This window comes from Dromaius novaehollandiae, chromosome 3, assembly GCF_036370855.1.
Source record: "Dromaius novaehollandiae isolate bDroNov1 chromosome 3, bDroNov1.hap1, whole genome shotgun sequence".
Lineage (NCBI taxonomy): Eukaryota > Metazoa > Chordata > Aves > Casuariiformes > Dromaiidae > Dromaius > Dromaius novaehollandiae.
In genome coordinates, this window is record NC_088100.1 from 67,729,200 (window position 1) to 67,755,108 (window position 25,909).

A 25,909-nucleotide genomic window follows, 5' to 3' on the forward strand; every position below is an offset into this window, starting at 1 on the left:
TAAAAATAACGAAATCAGCTCAGAACCGTAGGATTGTACATATTTTTTCTACGGCCGATCCACCCCGAACCGCCACCTCCCCGGGCTGTTACTATGGAAACTGCGCCATCTTGGCGGGGCGGGGCGGGGCGGAGTGAGTCCAGCCCCCACCGGCGCCCGGCGCAGCAACCGTGGCACTCCCCGTTGCTAGGCTCCCGAGAGGCGACGCGGGCATTGCGCAGGCGTAGAGTGAGCGGCCAATGGGAGGGCGCCGCGGGAGTGCGCAGGCGCGCTACCGGCCGTTCGGGTGGATGCGCGCCGGGCTGGACGGGATCCAGGCTGAGAGCGGCGGGAGGTGCGCAGGCGCAGTGCGCTGGGCAGCGGCGGCCGTCAGGCCCCCCGCGGCTTGCCGGCAGCACTGCGCAAGCGCCTCGGAGCCCGACCCGCGGGGAGGGGAGGGAGGGGCGCAGGGGCTCTGCGAGGCGCTGTCGGCGCGGGGGGCGCAGCCGGTGAAGGCGGCGGTGGTGGCGGGTCGGTTGCAGTGTGCGGGGCTCCACCGGGGACATGGACGACTTCCAGGCGGGGGAGGAGGTAGCGGCCGGGCACGGCGCGGGGGTGGAGGGGCAGATCTGGGGCCTCCCTTCCTTTCTTCTTCCGTGAGGCTGCGGCGGGGGTCCCGGGCGGTGCCCCTCGGTCTCCCGTGCGCGAGCCCACAGCCGTTGGGAGCCCCACGCCCCAACGGCCGCTCCCTTCTTTCCCCCCTCCCCCCCCACCCCCAGGGGTTGCCGGGGGCTGGCAGCGGCGGCGGCGCCTCCGCGCGTCCCGGCAACGGCTGGGCGAAGGCCCGGCCTTTGTTGCTGCCGCCCGCCCGGAGCCCGCGGGGAGAGCTCGCCGTGCGGCGGCGCCGGGTCTCGTTACCGGCCGTGCCGGTGGACGAGCTCCCCCGGCTGTGCTGCGGGTGCCCGCTGTGCTGCGGGTGCCCGCTGTGCTGGGCTTGCCCGCGGTCTTTCCTGGCTTGCTTCTGCCCGGTCGCCGCGGCAAATTACTGGGAGGAAATGCTTGGGGCGCTTCTGGAGAGTGATTTCAACACCAGGGCAATGTGCGCTGGTGAAAAGGCTAGTTTAGGTTAGCGAGGGGAAGTCTGGAAAAAGCTCTTTGTGCAGGAAGAAGGTTTCAAGCAGATAATCTATCTGCATATTACGAGCACTTTAATGAGGTAGCTCTACTATTATAAACCATTGATGAGGATACAACCTAAGATAAGTCAAGGTTTTTTTTCTTTAACATGCTGAATGACCACCTTTTTTGTAAACTTTGCTTTTGCAGTGACAGTTTTTCTGAACTGCAATTATTTACGGTACTGTCTTTAAACGGTTGCATTGTGAGTCGGTTAGACAATAGCAGAGCAGGGTTGGAGAAGAAAGCGTGTCAGATTCATTCTGTTCTAGAGGCTTTGTTCTGATTGCTGGGCCTATACAGTCACAGATTTTTTAAAAACTGACAATTTAATTTGATCGTTGTTTTAACAGTCGTCTTTAGAAGTGTCTTCAGAATTGCTAAAAAAAAAAAAAAAAGTAGTACTGCTTTGCGGTTTGTGTTCATTGGCTAGGAATACCCCTGTTGAATAAGGTAGAGAAAACATTGAGTACAATTTCCTTGTGTCAAAAGAATAGCTGGGAGGAATTGCACAGATCCTGAATTATTTTTCCTTTATTTTTAATACTGAAATTATCTGTATTATCTTAAAGGATTGAACCATGTTGTATTATTTGGAGACTCAGTTACAGCACACAAATCACAAGCTGGATGTCAGGACTTATATTCTGTTTTGTGATGTATCTAATACTGTATACAGTCTTGCCTTAATAAAGAGAGTGTGTTGGGAAGTAGCAGAAACCCTAGAACCAAGTTCTCAGATGTATGTAGGACCTTGTCTCCCACTTGTTTCAGTACAAAGGAGGTGACTAAATACCTTTGAGAACCAGGATGAATTTAATTCGGTTCAGTTTGTGAACCTTGTTTGTTCTAACTCAAAGGCACTTCTGAGCAAAGTTTGAGACTTTGGGAAGATGAACTGTACAAAGTATCATCTTGCCTGGCAGCATTCTGCATGTCTGCCAGCATGTCTGGCATGCATATTCTTAATTTATGCTCTGTGGAAAAGAATATTTTGATAAAAATAGTTTTTGCTTGCTTAAATACAGTGGTCCATCTTAAAATTTAAGCACCCATAAAATTTATTACTGTGAAAACAGATGATAAATAAGGCTTAAAATTAAATCAAAGTCAAGAAGGTGAAAGTAAAAGCAAGTTTGTCAGAATAAAAGCTTTTACCAGTGTCAGAGTCTGCTAGCAAGTTAGTGACTCTCAATAGTTACTAAAAAAAAAGAAAAGGCATTGCACCCCCTTCTTCCTTAACATTTTGTTTCTTTTATCTTGGAGAACACTCTCAACTGCTTGCATCGTTCTGAACATCGCATGACATTTGGCTAGACTATTCGCCTTCTAACCAAAGGTTTTATGAATATATTGTGGAAATTCTGACAATGTGTAAATATAACTTAAATTCTAAAAGGAGATACTATATTGTTTGTATGCATTTTGTAATTACGGTTTTATTCATGAGTGCAGGTCAGAGAAGCTGACAGACCTCAAAGTGAAAACTCGGTCTTTGTTTGCTTGGTTAGGTTAATTTTGAAATGCTGATTCAGTCTTCTGATATTAATTACTTTGCTGCTACATGTCTTTCTTTTGTCTGATTCCTTTTTTCTGGTTTGCAAGTTGAGGCTATGACAAATCTATAGTGAAAATATCTGCGTATGTGAAAGCCTGTGTTTGACTTGCTGATGGTAGTGAGGTATCCGAAGTATTACTGCTCCCTCTGTTTGGAATTACTGTTGGAGATGCCGCTAGTGCATGGTGGCTGCTGGGCTTCCTGTCACTTATCAGATGGTGGTGGTGGGTTGTTTTTAACTAACATGGGAGAGAGTAATCATTGAGGAGGTAAATCAGAAAAAAATACCAACTGTGCAAAAATGCAGGTAGTATTTTTAACAGGCTAGTAAAATATTGGACCATGTAGTAAAACATCTGCCTTCTCTATCTGAATGCTGTATGCTAAATCACTGCTTCTCAGATCCTGAAATGCTGCAAGTTGTAGAAAATCCAATAAGCTAGATTTAGTTTCCACAAGGCAGTCTTTCTCGTATCGTCAGCTGAAATTGTAAGGACAGCTCTTCTTTGACTTGTGAATTGATATTTTGTCTGCATCAGTGGCCTAAAGATGTCATTAAACTGTGTGTGCATACTGAGGTTATCTCTGTGCCCCATTTTCTGTGAATTGTGGATGTTAATGCTTATTGTAAAATGAGAATGTATACGTGCAGAAGTGCTATATGTATTCTTTTAAAATACTTTCAAGTTAAAATTTGAAAATCTTGACTCAGATGTCCAGCTAATGTTAGTTCATATGTTACTTTACTTTGCTGAGAATTTTGCTAACTTTATTGCATTCAGGGAACTTAAATTACCTATAAGCAAATAAAGGAAGAGTAGGTTTCTCTTGGCTCGCAGGAATCTAGCGGGTGTAAATTAAGCTTTGAGTGTATTTGCTTAACAAACCTTGAACCCTGTAAAAAGGAGAATATGTTCACTGATCATTTGAAACTCTACTTTTTTGTAGACTTCCTTTGTTGTTGATGAAGTCAGTAACATCATAAAAGAGGTAATCAAACATTTTTTGTTTTCTTGTGAAAGTATATGTTGTATGCTGTGTGTTAAAAAGCACTCAGGAAAATCTGATAACTAGTAAGTAACAGATTTCTAGTACAGTTTGTTATCAGAGTTAGGTAATTTTCTATTTAACCATTGTGCATTCTTTAAATGGAAGTGTGATACCTAGCATTAGTTCTGATATGCATTGCAAATCCAAAAGATAATTAAAATAATTACATATGTTTTCCTTCAATTGAAGTGTATCCTTATTAGAATTACTAGGTGGACCTTGTCTGTTACATCCTATACAGATGGATTTTATGTTTCATTAACATAAGGGTTTTTACAGGCTGTCTGCAGGTATATGTTACTCTAGTTTTGAGAGGCTTTTCCTGAAAATGAGTTTTTCTTGTTTGTTTGAAATGATCAAACTGTTCTTGTTGCTACATTACTTGTCTACAATATTTCAGAGGGATTTGGTTTTGGTATCTGCAATTCCTCTTGTAGAGTGGACTTGCACATTTTTTTTCTTGTTGTTGTGTGTAGCAAAATAACTGTTTTGGTCAGACTTTCTGTACATTGAATACACATTTTAACAAATATTCCTGTCTGTTCTGAATCTGAAGTAATTTTTACTTTCCTCCTAAGTAAAATATATCATTTGGCTGAAGGCTGTTGTGTTACTAACCAGCAATTACACAGGTGTGTTTTTTCCTAAAACTGGTTCTGAGGTTTCTTTCCTGCTGAAAAATCTGAAGTTCATTTCCATAAAAGAAAATGTATGAATGAGTGTTCATGCATTTTTTTCAGTCTCTTCAGGACTGCTTAAATGCAAGACCCTTTTTGTAACTCTGACTTCAGGACATTGGGATAGGAATTGCAAAAATAGTGAGAATCAAAATATTAAAAAACAAAGGGGTGAAATACAGTATATCTTTGTATGCCTGGCTTGAACTCTGAGATGTAAGTTTTATAATATACAGAAAATGTTTCTGCTAATCAGTATGGGCAAATACATTTAGGATTTTTTTATGGGGGTATGGTGTCTGATTTTCAGTGCTGCATGTTGAAATGGTTAAAGGGTGCCTAGTTAACTGACAACAAGGCAGCTTATTTTGTCTGTTTGTTGCCAATAGGCCATAGAAACTGCAATTGGTGGCAATGCCTACCAGCACAGCAAAGTGAACCAGTGGACAACAAGTGTGGTGGAACAAACCCTGAGCCAACTCACAAAGCTGGGGAAACCTTTCAAGTATATTGGTAAGCTCAAATTTCTGTTTTCTGCGGTAAAGCTGGTATAGTAAAGTTTAATGAAGAGGATTTAGAAGAAAAAATCTGAGCATTAAAGACATTACAAGTAGTTTACAGGCATGGTTATTAATCATATATATATACACACACTATACATATAGTTTTATGCTAAGCATAAATGTAGCTAAATGTTAAGTGGTATTAGTGATCAATTAATAAAAGCTTCTCTACTCAAATAGTGACCTGTGTGATTATGCAAAAGAATGGTGCTGGACTACATACAGCAAGCTCTTGCTTCTGGGACAACTCCAGTGATGGTAAGGGACAAAACTGCTGGATTCTTCATCTTGCAATTTAATGTTGTCCCCTTGAGACTAGGCAGTTAAGCGTTTCATATTTAGAAGTGTTAACATCATGGTCAAATGGAAAAAATACCAAACTGCATACTATTACTCCAGAACTGTAACTCCTGTAAAAGTTTTATTCTTAAAGCTCTTAATATAAACAATTACCAACGTGCATATAAGGACACATGCATTTTCATGTTAATCACTGAAACCTTTCTTCTGTCTCTTGTATTTGTAGGAAACTGCACTGTGAGATGGGAGAATAAGACTATGTACTGTATTGTCAGTGCCTTTGGACTTGCAATATAATTGCCTTGGAATCATTCATCCTCCTACTCTTTTCTACTTCAGCACTGCATTCCATCCCGACTCAAGCTGTGAATACACTGAACAATTTCTGTTTTTAATGTCATTTTAAAGTAACTTTTTTTTCAAATGTAGAAATGTGAAAACATGCTGTTACATGGATTACATTTGTACTTAGTATCGTACCAGTGTTGCCACGCTGTCTTAACACTTCAAGGACTCTTCTTCAAGGTGCTAATACTGGTATCTGCTGCAGTGTAAACACTTTCTCTAGATTTCTTCTTTAAGACCAATTTGAATAAGACACTGACTTTCACACTTTGTACTCTTGGTTAGCATTAAATTATTGAAATTCATAATCATTGGTGTGACTCTTGTAAACTTACTCCTCTGGAATTTCAAAAAAAAAAATTCCAATTCAATTTAATTCTCTTCAGAGACAAGTAACTACAAACTTGCAAGAAAATGAGACAGAATTTATCACAAAGAAACTCTGTGGCTGTGTTTCTGGGAACTGTTTAATTGGATTATACAGCACTTCATTATTTCTGTCATCATTCCATGCCTGTCTTTTGTTGAATGAAGAGGGATAGGAAGTCTTTCACATTCTAGAAATGCTTAGTAAGCTATACATAAGTAATCATTTACTGCTGCAGTAAATTGTGTGTTAGGTAGGACTTACCTGTTACCTTCTATACTGATTTGGCTGCTACTGAGTGTGAGGAGTTCTGATAGTTGGTGAAAAGTGATGCTTTTTGAAAGGGAGAAAAAAAAAATGTATCAGATGGCATGACTAAATAACATGTCTACATGTCTCCTGCCTTCTGAAGTTGCAGAACAACAACAAAGCCAGCAAAACAAGTTTTCAAGATAGGTCAGGTGACAAAGAAACAAAACCTTATCCAAACCTAATTAAAGCAGCTAGGGGAACATGCTGTGAATCTCAATACCTCTGTAAATGGCTCTGCTGCTACTGTAAGCAGTAGCTCACTGCTAATAAAGCTGAACACCTGCCTAATTAGAAGAGATTTCCCTGTAAAACAAGTTCAGGATAGTATCCATGGGCTCAAAGTTATTTGAGTGAGCTGCATTTACTTATATGTAGGAAGCATTATCAAATGTTTTCAGTATCTGGCTCTAAACTAAATCTTTTTAGAATTGGAGGACTGCTGCTACAACAGTACTTTTCCAGCACCTGGAGAGATTTAATGATGAAACAAATAATAGTAGTACAAGGAACAAATCCTCTACTACTAGATGCACAGAGGCGCTATCAGTAATGACTAGGTCCTAGGAAACCTTGTGCTAGATAAGGCTGCAGTCATCTTCCTCTCCTTTTCTATTGTCTGTAGGGGGGGCAAAAAAGTTACCTTTAGCAGCAGGGTTGGGTTTAGTGCATTTGAGACTTAAATATAACACTAAGGCTTATATACTGCTGCTAGCATACATACCAGTTTCAGACCATCATCTCTATAAACACTTCTCCTTCATGACAAGCCACTTCTTTATTCCAGCATATGTCCTACTGCCTGCTACAGAACTATACTGAGTGGTACCTTGAACTTCCGCAGCAGAGGAAGTTTTAGCATGGGTTTTGACTAGAAACACACTATTGAGTAATGTTCACTGTCAGAAATGATACAATACCTTTAAAAAAGAAAAATTAAAACAAGATCGATTGAATAAAGTGCCTGAAATACTCAACAGGGTGAGAGATAAACTTGTCATAAAGAAAAAAAAAATCTTTAATCTGAGAATTAAAAGAAAAATAAATAAAAAGAAAAATTTTAAGCTATCTTCTCAAATGCTTTAACTTCAGGTCCTCTACAGCAGCATGACAGGACAAAGCCAGTAATGTAGCACCTACTCAGCTATTTACTTACAGTTAAAAGGAACAGTTTCCTGTACTTTGAGTTAGTATTTACTTTTAGAAATACTGGGCTTTTTGGTTAAGCCATTCAAACATTCCATGTCTTTGCTAGTTTTCATCATGTCAATAACAGAAAATAACTTGATTTTTCTATCTTCTGGGTGATGCATGTGCTGACTTCCAGAAGAAAATGTTTAAGAATCTTTTCAGAGATTTTTTAACAGCTTTTCTAACAGGTACAAGCAGCACCTTGGAAAACAGAGACCGAAAACAAGGAGACAAATGGTATCAGCATCACTATCATCTCTAAATCTTTTTTATTACTAGGTGGGGGTATAAGGTAGGGCACTCCTTCCTGGGCATGCTGGGAAGGTGCATCATCACCATGAACCACCCCCAGCCCAAGTAAGTAGGAGAACTTGTAACCCTGCTGGAAGAGGCATCCAAGAGCAGTTAACACAAAGCATGCACTTTCAGCAGAAACAAATGGCAGCAGTATTCACCAGGGGAAGTGCTACTGCCAGCATGGCACAGCAGGCTTCACAAAGCTGCCAAATATTAAGCCATTTCAGAATGCCCATTCCCCTTTGTAAACTGGTTAAGCAAATAAGTAAGCTGTCTTTCCATCTTCAAGCCTAGGCAATAAACAAAAGCAAGTCCCTGATTAATCTGCACTGCCACAAAGCCTGAATCAAATCCCTGTGCAATTAAGCAAGTTTAAATATGCATAAGATAAAATACATGTAAACTGAAACTACTGATATAAGTTATGGAAGTGGCAAAGGGTTATAGTTGTTCACTAGAAGGAAGATAAAGCCAAGATACAAGATAAAGATATAAAACTTTATTATGAACATATTTAACAATGATTATGCACATGAAGTCTTCAAAGAAACTAAGCACTCAACTTTTGCTTGAAGTAAAATGTTAGCTTTGCTTCGTATTCCGTATCAGGATGAAGTTCAACAACATACCGGCAACATAATAATTTGGTAATTTACTGCCATTACACAGCTTCTAAACACAGAATATTCAACAGATTCCCCATGCACACTTTTTCAAAGCAGCATTTTATTAACAGCTTCTCATTAAACAGAGCATTTATCTTACACATTTGATACCATTTTGGTACACAAGTTTTCCATATTTTAGCTTCATTTTACATATTTACAAACTTTAAGAAAAGTTTTACAGTAATGCAAAAGTTATTACTGGCATAAGCAAAAGGAAGTGGGCAAAAACTATGTCACTATGGATACAAAGTTGTCTCGACTAAGAGAAAAACCAAAGTCTTCTAGCTGGAAACAGCCATTTTTTCCCAGATCAGTTCATGGGTCTGTTGGACTGGCTGTTCCTTACTGGTGTTGAGCCTTACGCTTCCTGTTCTTTGCCAGTCCTAGGAAAGTTTCCAACACCAACTGTATTTTTCAAGTAAATAATACAGGAAAAGGTTGCCATGAATGGTTCATACTCAATGATAACTGATTTCTTAAAAGTCTCTCTTGGTCACTGTGAACATGAAACTCTTGCACTTACTTAATAAAAGGCATCTCATCTGGAGCAGTAACTCTGTATACCGTGGGGCCAGTTTGTATACTTTTCTCATTTTATACAGTTACAATAGGGTTAGAAATACCGAATTACTTTAGTGTTAACTAAATCAAAGCCAGATTAGTCTCTTATCCAGATCACTTTTGTTTCACCTGTAGGTTACTAAAGCATCACACATCACTCAGAAGTGAATTATGCCACCTACTCCCAAGCTCTTTACAATCTGTACTGTAACATTCCTCAAATACCGTCTCTGCTTTCCAATTGTTCACAAATAAGAAGAGTGAAAGTGAAATTTCTTGCTAGAAAAACTATTTCCTGATCTGCTTCACTGCTTTTGCCTTTTTACTATGTATTGAATTTGATGCCCTGGTGCTTTGGCCAAGTTTGTTGTCATGCTCAAACACTTTTGAAATACAAAACTATTTGCACGACCAAAATTGGTTAAACATAATATCTAAAAAAAAATGTTAAGGATATTAATATTTTTGTAGTGAGATACTTTTTTGAAATGTACATTTCTCCTTTTCACCAATTCTATTTCCATTTTAAATGCAGTGATGTAGAAAAGTTAATGCAGACAAAATGGCAAATGAAATGGGCTGAGAACAGCTTAGAAAAAAATCATCTCAAGGTTAGATTAAAAATGTTTTCTTTAGTTAATGAAATCCCAAAACATGACACTATTTTGGGGGTAATTGTAACAACCAGCTCAGATTGTGATAAGTAACATTAGTACACTTTGCATATTTGTCAAATAAAAACATTTTATCTATTCAAAACAATTTAGAATAGAGCCAAAGAGAGCTGAATACATCAGGATCATGTAGATCTTGATTTCTGAAAACCTAATTCCTGTACTTACTGCTACTCCAATGGAAGTCAAAGGGATTTGGGGTACATGAAGGCCCTCTAGTTGGCTCCCAATTCTGACTGCAAATTCAAACAGCTGTATACCTAAGACAGTCATCTGGGGAATAATAAAAATGAGAATGGATTCTGCTCTTTTAGGATAAAAAGATCATCTCTCATACTTATTAAAAAAAAAAAAGTCTAAAAGGAAATAATAGGGGTATAGCTTATTACAGTTCACCAAAAAAAACCAACCTCACTAACTTGAAACACCTCTAATTTTTTCCCATGTGTTGTTCTAAACTAACACCTATTAATTAAGAAAGGAAAAAGCCTTCTTTTTTTCCAGCAATCTTCTTACTTTATCCATATGATAGTACTTCGGCTTCTACCAAATAAATGATTCTTGGTACGTAAGCTTTAAATTACAAACATCCTTGAAAAATTTCACAGCTCTGTGTAATTTCAGAAAGCTTTCACATACACATACAGTAAGTATCTTACCACACTCATCTTCAACAGCACACTGATTTAATCTGAACTATTTTTACGACAGCAAGGATGCAACTACATGAAGCAGTTCCTTTGGTCCTCTGTAAGCAAGCTGCACTCCTATGATCCTTAATGATCTTGAACAGGTACCAAGACACTGTGTGCAACTCCAGTTGCAATAACTGGAGTGGTCTAGAACAGGTGTAGTTTAAATGCAGAACAAATCTACACTTTTTTCCCCCAGTATGATCCAGAAAATCTAGTAGGACTTCATTGCATTCTTACGCTTAAGCTAGTTCAATCACGAGCACAATTCCCTAGTGTAAGCCGGTATCACTGTCTAATGCTTTTGCCATTGCTTCTTCATATCACTGTCATTGCTTTTTTAGAGTCTTCTATACGGCAGCGAGGCAGAGAAATTTTATAAGAGTATATAGCAATTACAAATCCATGAAAAGAGAGACTTTCAGGCAGGTCAAATACAAAGTATACAAAGTAGTTAGAAATGAACAGCATTCACTTAAATACAGAATTGAATGGTCGTGTAGGAGACTAGTGAAAAAAAACATTTTTGAAATACAGGAGCAGCAACATTGTAGTAGGAATACTGAATTCCCATATAACTCTGTGCCAGCACAGACTGGAACACAGATAATCACAAAAAGTACTTGTAAAAATACCTTCCTATATAGGTACCAATTGTGGTATGCCTAAGGAAAAAGTAGTTGAAGTATGCAAAGAACATGCTCAGAAGCTAACTTTTACGCAAGTTCAACACAAGTAGCCGTGATTGTTCCTAGAACATAGATTAACTGCCCTGTTAATACTCAAAACTACATGGAAAATCTTGATGCAGAAAAAGCCTCTAAAAATGAAATGTTAAGGAATATGCAACTGTACTTCCCTATGAAACTTTATGCAGTATACTTTGTAAGTGTAACAATCTTCTCCGGGATACAGAAAAATCAGACTGAATAGTACTGTGCTTCCTTCTGAGATTTGCTGCTGCCTAGATAGTTTCATTTGAAAGGGTTGTTTGGAGGGCGGGAGGGGGCGGGGATCAGGGAAATGCTTTTGTTGTGGTGGTAAAGCATGTTAAACCTATACTACACAAATTATTTCACACTATTGAGTCTATATTTTGGCTCAGTAGAACTTGACTATTTGTACATATCTTGCACTTACAACACACCTGACAAACAAATTAACTCAAAGGTTTTAAATCAATATTGCTTCTTCAAAAGAGAAACAGAAAGCTTGTCTTTTCTTGCATTTTTAAAAAATAATAGTAATAATAATAATTAAAAAAAAAAAACTAAAGCACATCATTCCCTGCATCCAGCTCAAATGAGTAAGTTAGAAAAGGAAAAGAGGAATATTCAAAAGAGCTAGCACAAGTGCAAGAGATTACAGACAGTATGCTGTATATAATCCTTAAAAAAAAGAAAAAAAACACACACAGAGCGAGGAAGCAATTTTAAAATCAACATATAATCATTGACACTTCTAAATGGAAATAGACTTAAAGATTTTAGTCCACAGACATCCTGCTATCAGACATTTTATAAGACCTGTAAAAAAAATTTGGTTTAAGTTTCCACCACAACCTTTTCAAGCATTCTTTTTTTCAGTTTTCACTTTGTAAACAGAAATAGAAATGAGATGTCATTCCTGGGAGACAGTGTTCAGATAACAACAACAGGCTGTAAGAAAGCTAAGAAAACGGTCCATCCAGGAAAACTTAAAAAGTTGCTTTGATCCCAGCTGAGCAAGTCTGACCACATTTAATCAATCACTGTCTGATTCTTCTTTATACTTGGCTCTAATAGCTTGGCCATTCTGAAGTGGCATTTCTTCATAGTCACTCCTGTGAAAGAGAGCTTTTTTAAAAGTTCTGAAAGTGGTGATCAGTTATGCAGTCTAAAACAAGCAGGAGAGCTCTAAGAATACACTGGGGCATCAAATTATTTGGGCAAGAACCCTGCATCTGTTTTGCTTTCTTGTTAGGGATATGAACAACATACGTGACCGCCCTCCAGAGGAAGATCCATGATAAAAATTATTTCAGTAACTACAGTAGCTTGTCAGTAGTGGCTTCTTTACATTAGAAGAGAAGCAAGCTGGTACTACCACAACTCATCAAACTAAACAAAGGCAACTTATCTCAGACAATGCATATAGGTGGTCTATGCGCAAGCTTAATCAGGCCACTTCAGTATTATCCCTATCCCCATTGTTCCAGCCATTTCAGTATCCTTGGGTAAGAGGTGAAACCATCAAAATGAGTTTGTTCAGTGTCTAGCACAGAGAGATCTGATCTGGATGGGCTTTTAAGTGCTACTATAATTCTAGTATCACAAACTCATAAACAAATCCAGGAAGTTTTGCTAGATTCGATTATTCCTGTTTCACTAAGTGATGGGCACTTAAGAAGAGCCGTTATCCTTCTCTGCAGCAATGGCTGTTTTATACATGATCTGCCTTTTTGCTAACTCCCACCTGACTCCTGCAGTCCTTCCTGATTTAAAAGCAACTCCTCCCCTTTCACATCTGCTGCCTTCACTTCATGTCCTGCCAGTATCCTAATATTTACCTACCTGTTGGTATCAGTGCCATGCCAACCCTTTTTAGAAACCAAAAAAAAAGAAAAACTGAAATAGCATGCATTCTCATTGCATTTCTGTTCCAGAATTAGGCTATGCTTTTATTCTCTAGGCACACTACTTTCACTAACAATCTACAAAGCCCTCAGTTGTTTAATGAATATGAAAAAAAAATTACAAAAACAACACACTAGAAATAACTCTCCGTAGGTATTTTGTGATCTTACCCATAAATCACATCATCATCTGAATCATTCAGCATAGAAAAAGCAGGATTGTCTTTCAATTGTGATTCTGGAAAAATACAAATAAGGGTTAATTTAGCCTATTACATTTATAAACCTACATCTATAAACCCAGCATTTCTAGTCCAAAGTCAAAGCAACAGACTCAACAACTTCCAAGATGGTTGTGACTACAATCCAACATCCAAGCTAGAATTCTCTCCTTTAAACTCTTCACTCTTCGGCCACAATACAATGGTGTTCTTAAGAGTGAAGGAGATGACATAACTATCTCTTCATATTTTCAGACAGATATGCTTCATGTTATATAAGCAGATTTCCTCCTGTATGCAATTTTTAATGTCTGTATTATTTCAACCTGCACTTCAGAATAATGAAGTCAAGATATCCTTATTTCAAAAGTGCAGACTTCATGATTCTTGTACTTATTTCTAAGCTACAAAAATAGCAGATCACAATTGTATGTAAGTTAGTGACTAGCTAATTATTTTTCATCTTTGTAACAGGTGAAGGAAGGACTTGTAACTTTATGACGAAATGAAAGGAAGCACATACTGTCCACTGGAAATTTATGACAATTCCTTCTGCCTTACTATAAGGCCTTCACTCCTGGCATAATCTGTTGCTGCTTAGCCACAGTTCATAACTGTACACAAGTAAAATATGATCCAGTAATTTGACACAAACATCTTTTTTATTGGAAGCTTTTTACTTCAGATCTTCTATGTACTAATACTTCTTTCAACCCAGCTACAGGTTTTTTTAAATTTATCCTCATCTAGCCATTTGTCTCATCCTTCCTAATGGAAAAATAACATCTTTCTGTAATAGTTCCATCCATCTCAATTTAGAGTGAAATAACCAGCTCCACAATTTAGTGCCTTCCCCCTGGATACTCCCTGGTATATTCTGAATTCCATGCTTAAAGTGGAAAACAGACTCAGTGTAAATACTTATTTTACAGAATCTTTATCTGTAAAAGAGGGATAATACTGCCTGAATAGCACATGAATCAGACTTACACCTTTTACTTAGGAAGACAAAAAACACAAGTGCCACAGATCTCCCTCTCCCCATAGAGTTCCCCAAAATTCCCCATGGAGGATTGTGTGCTCCCTTTATCTCTCTTCCCATATTAGAGATCACCTTCATTCCTGTTTTTCCATCTCTGTATTATCTATCTCAGAGTCACATTTGTCAGTATACCAATACTTTGAACTTATTGTTAGAATAAAGTTACTTGTTAAGGGTTGTCTGTGAGTCATTTCAAAAGTTACAGCACTATATACAAACAGCACATTGACTGTAAGCTTGGTCAGAGAAGAGCATAAGAATTCTAGTATAGGTGATTAGTTGTATACATGTTATGTGTTCCTTCAAATATCCAATACTAAATTGCTCAGAAGCAGTGCAACTTCTGCTTTATGTTAATACAAAGCAAACGGAAAGAGTAATGAAACAACCAAAATATGAGGACGTTACACACTATCTGCTAACATGCCAGCTCTTGTCATGTGAGTTTGCCAGACAACTGCTTACACTTACCATACAGCGCATTCTTTGAGGGGGAATACACAAAGGCTAATGTGTAGAGATAAAAGTTCAATAAGCCATAAAATGATAAGAATTCTGCTGGTAATAAGTGTCAAGGATACTGCTCAATATAGCTCCATACATATTAACTTTTGAAACAAGACATAAACCATAGGTGAGCTGTTTCAATGGAAAGATGTTAGTTAAAGTCCAAGAACATGAATGGCTAAACAAAATTGTATTTTTTAAACTGAATGGTAACTAATGCGCCCAAGCTATTCTGAGGTAAAGTTCACACTGAAGACAAAGCTTTAATTTTATTGCAAGTATTATTTGCTGAGATAAGGTCTACTCTTGGTACAGTGCACGGTAAAATTAAAGAGTTTTGCTTCCATTGCTGAAAGAAAGCTGAGCTAGTGAGAAGCTGGGGGGGGGGGGGGGTTAAAAAAAAAAAGTATTTGATTGGCATAGCAGTTGAGAAGGAAGAATAAAGGACCATCTAGAGACAGAACTCTTAAAGATGAATTCTTGTCTTCATTTTGGGAAAATGCTAAAGGCTTTACATACTGGTTTGTACTAGCTCCCAACCCATATCTAAACCTATTGGTAACAGAACCAGTTGCAGTCACACAGACACTTTCAGAAAGGAGAATGAATTAGAATCTTATAGTCAGGATCCAGAAATACAGTTTCTGCCAACAGGTAACAGAAATGGTCTCTCTCGAGTCACTTAAACTCCATGCTATGACCTCTTACCCATAGACTAGCAACAATACACAAACACACTTTCAGTGATTTCTAAACTAATAGTTTCTCAAGTATTTTGGTATACATGCCAATTGATAGGTATACAGAAAACTGAATTCAGGCAGCAATCAAATATAGTAACATTTTTCACTATAACTTGTTAAAATGACTTGAATGTATGCACATCTAGGCCTTCATTCCTTTAAAAGAATATCAATTGCAGTCATGAAGTAAGCACATTAGACTGAAACTGTCTCAGCTGATAATCCTTAAGAATTGCCAGTAGCAAATGACAATGTGAAAATTCAGTCAGGAGTTGGACTTCAAAAGCCCACCTAGAAAGCAAAGGTCTCAGTCCCTAGATACACCATCTTTAATCATCTTCTTAAAAAAAAAAAAAAATCCACAGATTAACATTCCTCACTGAGCAATATCACAACACAAGGATATAATTCTGATAGTGAGTCGACAGTTCAGCAACAAAGTTGTCCTGTAGAACTTGTGCTCCAAAGCGTAGATAGAGTATAACAATGCTGTGGAAAAAATTAAAGACACAGTATGCCTATATGCTTTAAACTGCAACACTGAAATACTAGTTTGATAGAACCGTATATGAGAAAGTAATTATATTAACATGACATGTATTTTATTTTAAGACACATTTGTTTTCATAGTTCTAAAATAAGAATTTTTTTTTTGATTAAAATTCAGTAATCAACTGAGTAAAGGGAAAGAAACACGGTTTACTTTTCCTGGATTTCAGCCACTGCAGACAATCCAAGAGACAACAGCAATTTGAAATAACAGCTTGGGGCAGGGAAGACAAACACTAACCATAATCTAAAAAACCTTATTCTAAGCTTCTGCCAGGAAGCTTAGAAAGCTCCAAAGAAAGTGAATAGTGCACTGCAGACCTCTCCGCAGTACAGAAAACATCACTGCTGAGTGAATTTCCAAATCTTGCAGTGTATTACTATCGTAATGGATTTAATATAAAGCTAACTCTAAAAGCTTCAGAAATGGTTAAAAAATTAAGAAACGTTCACCATAGCTCTCATACTAAAAAGCCATTCCTGACTTTCACTGACAATTTTATTATCAATAAAATGTATTCAAAGCCCTGAAAAGAAAGTTATAAAAATTACAGTTCTAAGAAACATACTTCGAAAAACCTTACCTAATGATGAGCACTACAAAAGTTAATGCAGTCAGGAATTTTAACCTGAGATCTGAAAAAAATTGAGGAAAGTTGTTATTCAAGAGTTTACACCTATATCTGTAAGAAGAAAGCCTGTTCGGAGTAGAATCAAAGGAAATACTCCTTACCAACATAAGGCATGTTACGAAGTTCTGAACATGCCCTCACTATCAGGAATAAAAGGTAGAGAATGTACGTGGTTGCCACCACAAGGAAGAAGATTTTCATTCCCTAAGAAAAGAATATTACCTTTTATTATTTAACAAGATTTGGCCTATTCCTTCTTTCTTCATAATATCCTACCAATAGAAATCATTATTTCCCAAACACAATATGGAATTTTCTTCAGGGAAACTAGGCCCATGAGAGGAAGTAGAAAATGAGGATGACTGTGGTTTTGGGGGAACAGGGAGTGTAAAAAAAAGATGTTTAATAGCAAAAGTCATTTTGCTCACTGAGTTCACAATGAGCTGAATCTCAGTGTTTCTCTAAAAACATAGTTCCTGAGACAACACATGAACCTGTATAAATCAGATCTTCCCCTACTACAAGAAAAGCAGAAATTTACTAGGACAGATAATCTTGGCAAGAATAAAGATGTACAAAACTGACTTAACAAGAGGCTTAAAAAAACTGTCTTTCAATCCCAAGAGTCATGAATCCATGACTATATTTCTGCTGTTGAGTCTCCAGATGCCCAAGGTTATTGGAAGACAATTTACTGTTCTCACTGGGATGGAGCTCAATAAGGCACACTGTGTAAGCCAGTGTGTGATATAAAGCAAAATGGAAACATTTCAAGTACCCTCATCACAGACCATCTGGCCAGCACTGGTATTCTCTAGAATGAGCTTTATATTTTAACAGAAGATCAAAACCCTCTTCCTCGTATTACCTAACTACACGTAACAACTTAACAGCAGCAAAACATTTCTGACTTACCTGGAAATTACCTGTGTCAACCCTGTATTGGTATGTAGGATCATGTACTTCATTAACACTAGAAAAGATTCAAAACGAAAAAGTGGTACTTACATCATTACAAAAGACAAGGTCAAAAAAAAAAAAAAAGTACTGACCAAGAAACCCACTAACAAAGAAGAGGTTTCACATTATTATACAAAGTTTATAACTAAAGGTTTTGGCTGTGTAAATTGGTTCAATGTCATTAATTCCAACCAAGCCATGACAATTTACATTACATAACATCCTCCTCCTTCTCAAACCCCACTTTTCAAAGAATATAGAGGATTTGGGTTGTCAGCAGCTCTCGTCTCCCTGTTTACTTTTTAGAAATTGTATAATCTTTTAAATTCCTACAAGCCTTCTGGATTTAGTGTTTAAAGTCCATCTTTGGTGATAAGAATTATCCTTAAGCAAAAACTGCAGTATAAGCCCTTCCCTCATACCAATTCTGCTGGTGGGGCATTAGCACCAGAATTTCCCGCAACTGCACTGCTTTCAACAATGAACAATGGCACAGAGAAGGTTAGGAGATTTATTCCTTTGAAGAAATAAAATAAGAGGCAAACAGTTGAAACTAGCACAGTTTCAAAATCTACAAATGTACCAAAATTGAGGCAGTTTTCTGTGTGGGAAATACTGCCCCCTCTATGTTAACACATCAGACTGCAGGAGGGGAGAAAAATTTAACAAAACAGAAAACAGAACTATTGAGTTTTGAGGAGAAATAGCATAGCTTGGCTAAGCAATATCAATACCAAACACACAAGCTGAATCGCTGAGAAAGTTTCAACAAACTGTGTAAAAAGTAACTGCAGAGAAACTGTTGCTTGTAACACCAAAAGCTAATTGGGATATAGTGCTGCAGGGTGTATTATAGGGAGCCAGAACGTATAGATAAAGTGGTGTCTTCCATCTCTCTCTCTGATTTATAGAATTAGGCACTACTAAATCACCCATGGAGAATTCTGTTTTCAGGTCAGTCACAATTTGCAAAACAGAAAGAGATAAGAACTTGAGCACTGTAATTTATCCATTCCTAAATCATGATCAAAGTGTTAAGAGACAAATATTACTGCTTATAAACAATTTTCTGATTCTTGAACACTTTCAGCTCATTACCTTGGTACTAAATTTTAAATTACTTACGTTTGCCATATTCCTAATGTAACAGAGGCCAGCCACAATAGTCCAACAATAAAGAATTTGGGCAGATAGAAAGTCAAGCACTTCCTTTCCCCCTGTTAAGACAACAGTAGAGTAGTTAAGGAATGAATGCACATTTGAAATTTCATTCATTCTTGACACAATGAAATAACTATTTTCTTTGTTTCTTGTTTCATTCAACTAGATCAAGAGACTTGCCTTCTATATTTTCAATCTGCAGATGATTACAGAATACATAAAACTGTCATTTGTGTTAAATTTAAGATACAGTGGATTTCATCCGATTGGTAAGGTCTCACCTATTTCATTGTTACTGCAACTATAGGAACATGCTCCAGAATTCGTATTTTTCTTATGCAATATTTTAAAATGGTTTAAAAAGCAAACAACCACTATATGCAGCAACAAAACCCTTCAAGGAAGAACAAAGCATAATGGCATCTTTATTCTGCAATACGTCTTGCAATAGTTTAGAGTGAACTGACCCATCTATCTCATTCAGGCATGGTAGCATCAAGACAATCTATTAGACCATGGATCATTTTAATCCCAAAGCTTCATGTGTCACATTGTATTTTGAGGAGAGAATAAATGTCACCTTTTCTTTTTAATCAGCTTTTAATATTGTCACCTTTTGAGAAAACTGAAAAACAAGTACCGTCTTCCCAACAAATATTAGTTAGATACTGTTGCATCCCTACCTGCACTCTTATACCATGGTAGACACAAAGCCAGAACAACAACAATGCACACAAGAACAGTGACTGGAATAGATCATCAAGCATCCCAGGAAACCAACTGTTCACCAAAAAAGAAAGGGGGAAAAATGGATCTGTAACAAAATAAGAAAAATAGTTTAACAGAGGGCAAAAAAGCAATCTTTTCCATTATGAAATAAAGCAGAATCCACCCTCAGAGAAATAAACAACCAGGTTCTTCAAATTACACCAGTAAGTGAAATTGAGTTTGCTGTATCTTAAAGCAATTTACAAAGGAAATGAGGCCTCCAGCAGCAATCCTCTGTGTTACAGAAATACTCTAAAATGGTTGCCAAGGTTTCTAGAAGAGTGCATGTTTTAACAGATCTTCTGCTAAACCGCTGTTCTTGGTGATGACCTAAAAAAATTTCCATAGCATGACTGAAAGCCAAATATTCTTTTGATACTGCTAAGCAGCACTAGAATTTGATGTGGTTTACAAGGCAGACTAAAAGCAGTTTCCATTTTTAACTAAAGGATGAGTATCTGAAAAATGAAGTAGTAAGATTTATGAGGTAAATGCAGCAATTGCATCTACATGTCACTATACGAAAGTTTCAGTATGGTTGCTGCCACTTATTACACACAGAGTTTTAAAGAAACAGAGTTGACATTTTGATCACTGACAAAAATGAAATCAAACCTAATGATTATGCCTTTGAATTTGATACACTTAAAGTGTTGATTTTTTTAGTGGAGTTTTCTAAAGTCTTATAAACAGTTGCTTACAAGTTGAAGGCCAAGGTGCCTTTTTTTTTTTTTTTTTTTTTAAAAAAAGGAGCTTTCATAAAAATGCCAGGATACAAGTACCATTGTAAAGTAGCAGGAGGGGAAGAAGGATGGACATCCATTTCTGTTCAATACCCCAGTCTCTCATGGAAAATTTTCGTAGAGAATGTGCAAACAGACACTATAAAACAAAAAAAACAATTTTATAAAGGAAAGAAAACAGCCTTAATGGTTTTAATCAGAGTAAAGAAATACCATAGTACATCGCAAACACTACTTCAAGAGATCTTTGGTACTGAGGACACTGTAAAACAGGAGCCATGTCTCTAAGTTTCTACTTCTGCTCCCATTTTGCTGACTTACACCCATGTAAATTACTTATTCTCTCAGGCAACCTCAAAAGGAAACCAGCTACTACTACACAAATCAGCACTGTGTGAAAAATGCTGCCTAATTACTGCTCACACATCCCCAGCAACTTCTGCCTAAATTGATCCATAAAAAAAAAAATCCAGATTCCATACCATATTCACAGTTGCTTGATATGAGTGACATCACATATGTGAGAAAAATACCATGCAAGTGTTAAGTGCTTTAGCTCCTTTATTCCTAAATTCTCTGTTCTAGTTTTCATGTTGTTTGTTTTCCCAAAACACTTCTTTTCCATGAGCAAAACTGGGTCAGAGGTGATAGATGATCTTAATCATAGAGTAATTTAGGTTGGAAGGGACCTCTGAATGTCATCTGGTCCAACCCCCAATTCAAAATTGTGCCAACTTTGAAGTTAGATCAAGGTCATATTCAACTGAGTTTTGATCATCTTCAAAGATGGAGAGCCCACAAACACCCAAGGCAACCTGTTCCCATGTCTGAGTACCTGTGCTGCAAAAATTTTTTTTCTAACCTCTAATCAGAATTTCCTGTGTTTGAGCAAAATTCTTTGTGTTCAATTCAAAATCAGGGTTTAGAAAAACAAGCCTTCCTCATTTGTCCTGTTTCCCTAATGCCCTTCAATAGCACTTGCAAAAACAAAAGCAGCACCTGAATAAGCGTCTTTAGAAACATTGTTTACACACATTCAGTGATATCTTAACTTTACTGCCAGGGGTTAAGTTACTAAACACAGCATTAAACAGAAATGTCATCAGCTGCCTACACAGAAGGAAACAAAATCTTACCGTGACCATGAAAGTAAGAACCACAAAGACAAATCGGAACCAGATTTCCACCTGTGAAAAATTTGGATTGTAGGTCTTCCACTACAAAAAAACAGAAAAAAAAATAGCCTATGAGCAATGTTAATTCTTGACCCTGTCAAAACAGTTCTTGCAGATACTGAAAGGTTTTCTTGGTTTTCAAAGTTGAGAGGTATAATCGAATTCCACCATGTCACCAGGGAAAGATGAAGACAAATTCATAACCATTTTCTTGTTCTGAAAAATATAGGACTACCCAACGAAGAGATAACTAAAGCAGCATAACATCCTTGCTTCTTTTTTCACCCTGCAATTTTGTAGCATACTTAATGTGCTGTCATATGTTAAAGCACTTATCAGACAAAGAGGATGTTTTCCATTGGTTTTAATCTCATGTTAATTCAAAGTCTGAATTCCAGTAGTTAACTAAATCCAGTATGTTCCTTTTTACTTCAAAGGTCAGATGCATAAATTGATTATGAAGAAGTTGATATGGTACAGTCATGCTTCCTGTAATGAACATGTTTTCTTAAAGCTTGTTCTCTTGTTTCAGAAGTGGGGACAAAAAAAAAGATCAAGTAAAGGAAAAAATATGAACTAATGAGAAATAATTTTTTTCTTAGGTGATGCAAAAAATGCTCCTTTTCTCCTCTAATTCTTATGAGGGTGGAAAAATTAATTTTAACATGTTGGTTTGCATAACCTCTGCTCTGTTGATGGTTTATCTTACATACTGCATGCTTCACTTTAGAAACTACTTCTGAAATGTACAAACCCTGGTACAACATAGACTTTGCCCATCCAACAAGAAGCTTTACCTCACTATGTAATTAGTCTGTTGACCTCTGTCTGGTGTTTTCAAAGTGTAAAGTTAGAATGCAAATTATATATATAGAATCCCCTTATACACTAGCCAATCTGTGATTTCAGCTGGGATCACTACAAACCATTGTAATAATAAAGTATATCGATAACTCTACTTGCTGTGGGCAAGCAGGGCTTTGGATCTGGGATTTTTTTTTTTGCATGCAAGTCTGCCTTAAAGGTAGCCTACATAGCAAGATGATAAACCAAACCACTAAATGCTCCAACACTTCACCTTGCCTAAAATCTGGGACTAAGCAAGGGGTTTAAGAGGTGTTTTTTTAAAAAATATAGCTTATTATTAATAATGGGCATTACACACAAGAGTACTGTAAATATTAATATACAAAGAGTTCACTCAGCATATTAAAAAACACTTTTTCTTTACAGTAATATTCTTGCTTGTTGCTTTCTACCTGCTCTGACACACAGAATGCTATTTACAGGTGCAACATAACATAGCAACCCATGTTGTAAATTCAGCTTAGTTCTATTTTCTTCTAATGTAAATGTTTCTAAACTTCTTTCTGGAGTCACTCAGCACACACTGGCAAAGCAAGTATTTTGTAAACATTCTTTAGCGCTGTGAACTGAGCTAGTTATTTCATTAAGGATTGCTTATTTTAGCTGAATAAGCATTTTTTTCTTCTTCATAAGCACAGTTAAGATTTTTTTTCATTTGCTTTTGAGTTTGTTAAATCTTTCTAGCCCACGCTTTTGGAAAGTCTGGAGAAATCTTGCTAATTCAGATAGAGCTACGGGAAAGCCTTAAAAAGATACCATGCTTTAGAGAGCCGACACTTCTATAAGCAAATGCAGAAAACCAGATGTTCTAGCCTAGCTTGCCTACTCTTAATTATCTCCCAGGAATTACACTAAAATTATCTGTCCCAGCAAACAGCATTAGCTGTTCTGAAAGAAAAAGCTTTCTCCATAGTGTTAGGCAAATTGACCTTATTAACAGCAAATGCTACAATAGCTCTGACATTAGCAGTGATAGGAAATTTAATTACGATGCATCTTTACGTTTCATCTTCAAAAACTACAGATAAAGCAGACTTCTACAGCATTAGTTATTAAAAAAGATTTTCTTTGCTAGTATAAAACTTCATACTTACTGTGAAAGTAATATTTTGGATAGTATAAGTCAACTTATTTAGATCTTCAAAGTTAACAAATATGTTGTACTGAGTGTAATTCAGGTAGCCAAGATGAGCAACAATGATTTCAGTACATTTCTGTGAACACACACAATGAAGAATAGCATGTAATGGCCTTCAATTTATTCCACAATATGCACTGGTAGTCTAGGCTGAAAATTTTCTTTTTAAATGGTCAGATATGGATGATACTTATTATCTGTCTCAGCAATCTTGATCAGTCAGAACACTTACCCAAACAAGCCCTGTAGATACAGTATTGCTTCAAACATATCAAACAAAGCAGAAGAAATTGACCAAGTGAGTCAGCAGGATCAAAGGTTGAACCAATAAATAAGACTAACTTTTCACTAAAACTGGCAAAAGAAACCGTCTACAGCTCTGGGGAGGATCTGGATAACTCTATCAGTCAAACTCTAGGTCACTGGATGGGAGATGGGGCAATCTGGTACTAGTTCTTTCCTTTTTTAAAAAAAAGTTAGAACAAGAAAAGAGAAAACCCAAGCATATTAGTCTTTTGCTGCATGCAATTAAATCTAAAGAGATATTGAGTTCTCTAATTTCTCTAGATTTTATATACAAAAAAGTTCCAAACACTTGATTTATGCTATATGCTTACCAGAAAAAACTTAAGCTATGCCCTTCCTAAAGGACTTGAATCAAGCTTTAAAAATTTCAGTTAAAATTATACTAGAAACTCAAAACTTTAAACATTTCCTCTCAGATAGAAAGAAAATTGGCTTTTTCAGAAAACAGATTCTGGAGGATTTCAGCCAGAAACTCTACTAGGTGTTGGATGAGAATTATTCTCTCCCCTGGAGTCCAATACCCAATCTTTCACTACAATACCCCTTACTGCAATACCGCTAATCTGTTTAACTGACTAAGCAGCACACACTGCTTGGCTGGCGGAGAGCTAGGCTAGCAAGAAACAAGAGGTAATATACACGACTCAAGTAGGGCAACAATTAAAAAACAACAACAAAAAAAGACAAATAGGTAGGTAGATATCTGGCTCAGGATTACTAGCACAGTTGCTATTATAAATGAAACCTTTCTCCAGCTCTTCCTTGAGACCTCCACCAGATACAGGCTTCTCATTCGCCATGTCACATAACATGCACACAAAGTTTTAAAAGAAAAAGTTCTGCATCAGAATTTTGCTTAAAAAGGCACATACTTGTGCACAGCTGAGTAATCTTGTCCGGTTGTGAACTTGATTATTAACATATGGCGTGCTTCCATCCTTCACCACTCCAAGCACTTTGACTGTCATAGTAACATTCTTTTTGAGGGATACTGCAATTAAAGAGAAAACATTAAGCTATTGCTACGTGCATATATGAAATCTCAAATGGAATTCAAAACACATAAAATGTTAAAAGATTACTGGAAGGTATTCAGTTATACTTTACTGGGGTGGGAAAAAAAGAAATCGTATTTCTTATTTATATATTCAGGCAGTAGGTCACAAATGCCTGGACTGAATCTTGACAGATAAACAATTTCTGATACAGTATTTCTTACACATTTATAGTCATTTTATTGCATAATTAATATTATTATAATCCACACATCTAATAGTCCCCTAAACAGAGGAACAGAGACACAGATTCTCCACATACTATTGTTTTCATAGAAATAACAAATAACTTATTCCATACACCTGCTGCCTGCAGTTCTCAAGACTAGTTCTGTCAGTGCCATTACAGTGGGGCAGGGGATAGAAAGGGAGAGACTATTTCAGAGGAAAAACCCACCAACCACAGCCATAAAAATACATGATCACATATGGGACAGATGCATGAAATTACAGATATTGTACACATAATTAGGTTACTACAGCAGTTTTCTGAAAAATTAGATAAGACTCGCACCATCATGCTGATCCAGCTCAACTACGCAGGTCAGCCACAGCTGCTGATTGTAAGTAGACAGTGGTGGTGAACTTAAATTAAATGGCCTCAGCTGTAAAACAAACAAACAAACCCCACAAGGTTACCACCAGTCATTCTGTTATATCATACATCTGGACACGTAACGCATGTTACAGCCATGTGTGTGACAATCTTTTGGGGAATATATTTAATACATGCTACTGTGTTGATAGTATGAATAACACCTCAACTAACTTAATTACTTTAAATTTTATAAGTCTTTCAGAGAAGCAGTTCAAACAGCATACATCTTTGGCACAGCACTGAATTCAGGAAAGGTATGAGTACTTAAAGCACATAAAAGCAGCAGCAAAAAAAAAGTAGAGATAAAAAAGACAAAATCCTGAGACCTAGCCTGAAAATAAAACAATTATTTGTAGCACTCTACGTGAAGAGTTAGATTTCCGGCCCTCAAACTGCTTCACAGTTCAAAACCTTTTCAACTCT

General features: G+C 37.2%; 2 protein-coding genes across 6 annotated transcripts in view; one reads left to right on the plus strand and one right to left on the minus strand.

The window, feature by feature from the left end:
• Positions 1-347: 347 nt before the first annotated feature.
• DYNLT1 (dynein light chain Tctex-type 1) lies at positions 348-5,956 on the plus strand. Its single transcript, XM_026119517.2, has 5 exons — positions 348-570; positions 3,662-3,703; positions 4,830-4,953; positions 5,184-5,261; positions 5,530-5,956. The coding sequence occupies exons 1-5, from the start codon at positions 544-546 to the stop codon at positions 5,598-5,600; spliced, it is 342 nt and encodes a 113-aa protein (XP_025975302.1). The 5' UTR covers positions 348-543; the 3' UTR covers positions 5,601-5,956.
• A 2,340-nt stretch (positions 5,957-8,296) lies between these two features.
• The window catches only part of TMEM181 (transmembrane protein 181), a 36,382-nt gene continuing 18,769 nt past the window's right edge, over positions 8,297-25,909 (minus strand). For all 5 annotated transcript variants that reach the window (XM_064509089.1, XM_064509093.1, XM_064509090.1 and 2 more), the window contains 14 exons: positions 25,403-25,493; positions 24,706-24,824; positions 23,484-23,603; positions 21,484-21,564; positions 20,387-20,486; positions 19,520-19,650; positions 18,801-18,892; positions 17,631-17,688; positions 16,817-16,919; positions 16,668-16,719; positions 15,941-16,023; positions 14,756-14,845; positions 13,193-13,259; positions 8,297-12,229 (listed from right to left, as the gene is read on the minus strand). In XM_064509089.1, coding sequence (XP_064365159.1) covers positions 12,151-12,229; positions 13,193-13,259; positions 14,756-14,845; positions 15,941-16,023; positions 16,668-16,719; positions 16,817-16,919; positions 17,631-17,688; positions 18,801-18,892; positions 19,520-19,650; positions 20,387-20,486; positions 21,484-21,564; positions 23,484-23,603; positions 24,706-24,824; positions 25,403-25,493 — 1,266 coding nt within the window. In that variant the 3' untranslated portion in view covers positions 8,297-12,150. The remainder of the gene's footprint in view (positions 12,230-13,192; positions 13,260-14,755; positions 14,846-15,940; positions 16,024-16,667; positions 16,720-16,816; positions 16,920-17,630; positions 17,689-18,800; positions 18,893-19,519; positions 19,651-20,386; positions 20,487-21,483; positions 21,565-23,483; positions 23,604-24,705; positions 24,825-25,402; positions 25,494-25,909) is intronic.

Bases quoted from the DNA above. Each gene is read 5' to 3' on its own strand.
- DYNLT1 (XM_026119517.2), top strand. From the start codon at position 544: ATGGACGACTTCCAGGCGGGGGAGGAG. The intron at 571-3,661 runs GTAGCGGCCGGG...ACTTTTTTGTAG, and splicing joins ACTTCCAGGCGGGGGAGGAG to ACTTCCTTTGTTGTTGATGA. The intron at 4,954-5,183 runs GTAAGCTCAAAT...CTACTCAAATAG, and splicing joins GAAACCTTTCAAGTATATTG to TGACCTGTGTGATTATGCAA.